This window comes from Aplysia californica, unplaced genomic scaffold, assembly GCF_000002075.1.
Source record: "Aplysia californica isolate F4 #8 unplaced genomic scaffold, AplCal3.0 scaffold00024, whole genome shotgun sequence".
In the NCBI taxonomy this organism is placed as follows: Eukaryota; Metazoa; Mollusca; class Gastropoda; order Aplysiida; family Aplysiidae; genus Aplysia; species Aplysia californica.
This window is the reverse complement of record NW_004797294.1, coordinates 1,463,115-1,466,695: the sequence shown is the minus strand read 5'-3', so window position 1 is coordinate 1,466,695 and position 3,581 is coordinate 1,463,115. Positions and strand designations below refer to the sequence as shown.

The 3,581-nt window shown below is 39.7% G+C and overlaps 1 protein-coding gene across 3 annotated transcripts in view; it reads left to right on the top strand.

The window, feature by feature from the left end:
* LOC101855697 (microsomal triglyceride transfer protein large subunit) overlaps positions 1-3,581 on the top strand; it is a 36,875-nt gene that overhangs the window by 18,006 nt on the left and 15,288 nt on the right. For all 3 annotated transcript variants that reach the window (XM_005090969.3, XM_005090970.3, XM_005090968.3), the window contains exons 7-10: positions 851-933; positions 1,406-1,482; positions 2,326-2,486; positions 2,833-3,001. In XM_005090969.3, the coding sequence (XP_005091026.1) occupies positions 851-933; positions 1,406-1,482; positions 2,326-2,486; positions 2,833-3,001 (490 nt within the window). The remainder of the gene's footprint in view (positions 1-850; positions 934-1,405; positions 1,483-2,325; positions 2,487-2,832; positions 3,002-3,581) is intronic.

The window sequence follows — 3,581 nt, the reverse complement described above, 5'->3', positions numbered from 1 at the left end:
AATAATAATAATAATAATAAAAAATAATAATAATAAAATAATAATGATAATGATATATTGCATTTATATAGCGCTCTATCCCATACGAGTATATAAGCTTTGAGTGCTTTACCTCAATTACATGATCACTGAGCGCAATGCTTCAATCACACAAGAGGAAATATTTCACAGTAACAAGAAAATCCAGTTCAACCACATAAAGAAGAACTCTCACAACCATATGTTAATTATACTTGCGTGAGGACAGCAGTAAAAACAAAACCTATCAGCACTTACTAACATACTACTACTGAGGTACCGATTAGTTCTCCCGGTCCCATCTGCCGTGATTTGATCAATTTCTTTCTGCTTTCTTTTCTGTCTTGAGACAATGCCTCCGGTGTTTGAATGTGGTTATAGCAATGACCGGATACAGGGCTTTAGAAAGGTTTTTTAGATTTGTCTCGGAGTCCACCTACTTTTTGTTTGAAATCTCTTAAGGGACATGCTTTGATATAGGTTTTATAATTTGTGGATGAAGGTTTCCTCCTTTTATTGGGACATATTTACAGAATAATTGTACCTGTAAGAGTGGATGTGTGGGCTTTATGTCCCATATGAGAGATGCCCGGTTTATAAGTGGCAAGGAAAGACATGATTGAGAGGCCAAAACATGTTTTGCTTTTATTATTATTACTATTTATATTGTTATAATTATTGTTTTTATAAGTTATCAAACTTATTATTACCACAGTAATCGCTATTGTTATTTTCATTGTCATTATTGCTGTTGTTCAGTTACTAGTATTATTGTTGCTATTTTCATTTCTCATAACTATTTATTGTGTTGCCCACATTTCTATTTCTTCAGTCAGAAGTTACAGTTTGAGACAACTAGTGCTGGGGAGAGCCAGGCAGGGAGTGTGGAGGAGGCATTAGCAGCCGCTGCTTCAGGTACCACTCTCTGGCCATGTGTGTTTATTGTAGTTTGTGGATTGTAGAAGGGCTGATTGGTCTCTGTGTTGTTATTGATATAAAGCTCTTTGTTGTGAATTGTGCAAAACTTAGTGGGCGGAAGAGGGAGAGAGAGAGAGAGAGAGAGAGAGAGAGAGAGAGAGAGAGAGAGAGAGAGAGAGAGAGAGAGAGAGAGAGAAAGGGAAGAGGGGGGGGGGGGAGGTGGCCTTTATCAGTACCAGCTTTCTTTGATTTGAAATTTCTGTATGAATGCAGAAGTTAATGGGGTAAATAGAAAGTAGCCGCTTAATGGTGTTTCTGCTAACTTTTATAAAATTTGTTAACTTAATCTATATCTTATTGGAGATGGGACATAACATTATGAGCTCCTACCTTTTAAATGACCTTCCAGTTTTGCAAGGGGCATTAATTCGGTGCTGTATATTTTTTGTCTATTTTTTTCAAATCTCAGAGGCTGGCTCTGGTCTGGAGGTTTCCCTGCTGCCAAGTGAAGAGGAAAATCAGCAGTGCACAGAAGGATGTGAATCTGTGAGGAGAAGTTTATGTTAAAGTGGAAGTGTTTGTCTACAGTTGTGAATCATCTCCATGCTAAAGCCTCAGTTGAATCAATTGCTGTATTTGCGGATAATTTTTTTTTTGATTTGCAAGCTTGAAACGGTAAATGTCTATTATCAAGAACTTTTTTTTCCTGTCTCCGTTTTAAATCTACGAGAAGGACATAATGTTGAAGTGGAAGTGTTTATCTAGAGTTGTGAATCCTCTTCAGTGGATAACTCACTCAACTTTGCAATAACTTCCTTTTCCAGCTAGTTCAATTCAAGAGTTTTTCATTGTATGTTGAAAAGTCCAGTTTATATTTTCTTTTTCTCCATGTGGAAACCTCCGCTCAGCTGCTCATTTTATGAACGATCTTAAAAATACACAAAGTTAGGAAGCCCACAGGACTTCTCTCCGTACATTTCCTGTGTGGCCTGATAATTTTTAACTGACATGTTTTTTCTGTTTGTCTTCTTCTTCTTCTACCCCGTGGTTGGGGCAACCGTGGGGGCTCCACTGCTTCTGAAAACCAGCTCTCACCACTTCTTTTTGTTCTCTGCTTTCCCTCAGATTGTCACCCTTCGTCTTCCCTGTCCACTCTGCGATGTTGTCCTCCCATCTCCTTCTCTGCCTTCTCCTCCCTTTCTCTTTCTCTTTCCTTGTACGTTTCCTTGTAGGATTGTTTTGGCAAGTTCTGTGGGTCTTGTGACATGCCAATACCATTTTAATTTTCGTCTCTTTACTGGTGTCAGTAGATCTTCATGCTGCCCCATTGCGTTTGTGATTCTGTTCCGTACCTCAGCATTTGAAATGTGGTTCTGTTTGTGCCCACAGCCAAAGAAACTTGTGGCCAAACTGGCGGACGATCTCTCCACGGACAATATGGCCACCGTCCGCTCCGCCAAGGCGTTTGCGCAGCTGCTCCAAAGTTTCCGGGACTCTGGGAAAAGCACCCTGGCCGAGACGTTTGTGATTCCAGAGAGCTACTACATTGTGTGAGTTGTTACTTCCTTGTTTTTTTGCCCCTTCTATGATAACAGATCTGCCAAGTACTCCCAACAAAATTGAAGTCCTCAGATTTATTTTTTTTTGCTCGTCAAAGAACCTTAATCAGATTTGCTTAAAATCCCTATTTTACATTATTAATGTCAGATGTAAACTAGGAAAAGAAACGTGATGCTTTGTTGTTTATTTTATAATGAATCTGAAAGGGTCTAAAATGTGGAATTTGGTAAACTAAGCCGTCGTTATGATTTGTGTATATAAATATATATATATATGTCTATCTGTCTGTCAATATCCGTACGCTTATTTATTATTTTTAAATAAATGTCTGTCCAGACCCCAGCTGATTGATGTGGCCACAGCCGCACAGACAGAGGCTTCAAGGGAGGCAATCCTAGAACTCTTGAACTTTGAAGATGAGAATGCGGTGGACTACCCTCAGCGCTTTCTGTTTGCCGCGGCGTATTCGTCTCACCCGTCTACGTCTCTGATTCGGGAGCTCTTGGTTGGTACTACTTTTTTTTCAGAAAGATGCTTTGTGGGTACTCTGATGTGGTCAGGTCTGCATTCTTCTTAATTGTTATCCTTGTTTTAAATTTTTTGTTTTTCCTCATGCAAATGGTAGGACTCAAGTGTTATTGCATCTCATGAATATTACAAGAGCTGATATGAATGTTTTTCAGTTATTGTTCTTTTTATTTGTATTTATGTACAGTTCCTAGAGATGTATGGACATGGAAGTAGGCTAGGCGCAATAAAAATGATCTTGTTATTATTAGTCTTCTTCTCCTCCTCCTCTTCCTCCTCCTCCTCCTCCTCCTCCTACCCCTCCTTCTCCTCCTCCTCCTTCTCCTTTGATACTGGTTCTCAAATCGTCTAAAAATAGGCCTACAATTAATCCTCCTCCTATTCCCCCTTATCTTGAGAGTCGCCGTTGCCTGATTTCTCCCAAGTCTCCACTCCCAGGCCTCAAGTAACATCTCCTCACCCACTCCTTCTCTTGTTTGTTTTTTTCCCCCATGCACTTCACTTTCCTCTCTCTGATCCTAAAAACGAACATTTACTTTCAATCTCATCTCCACCCC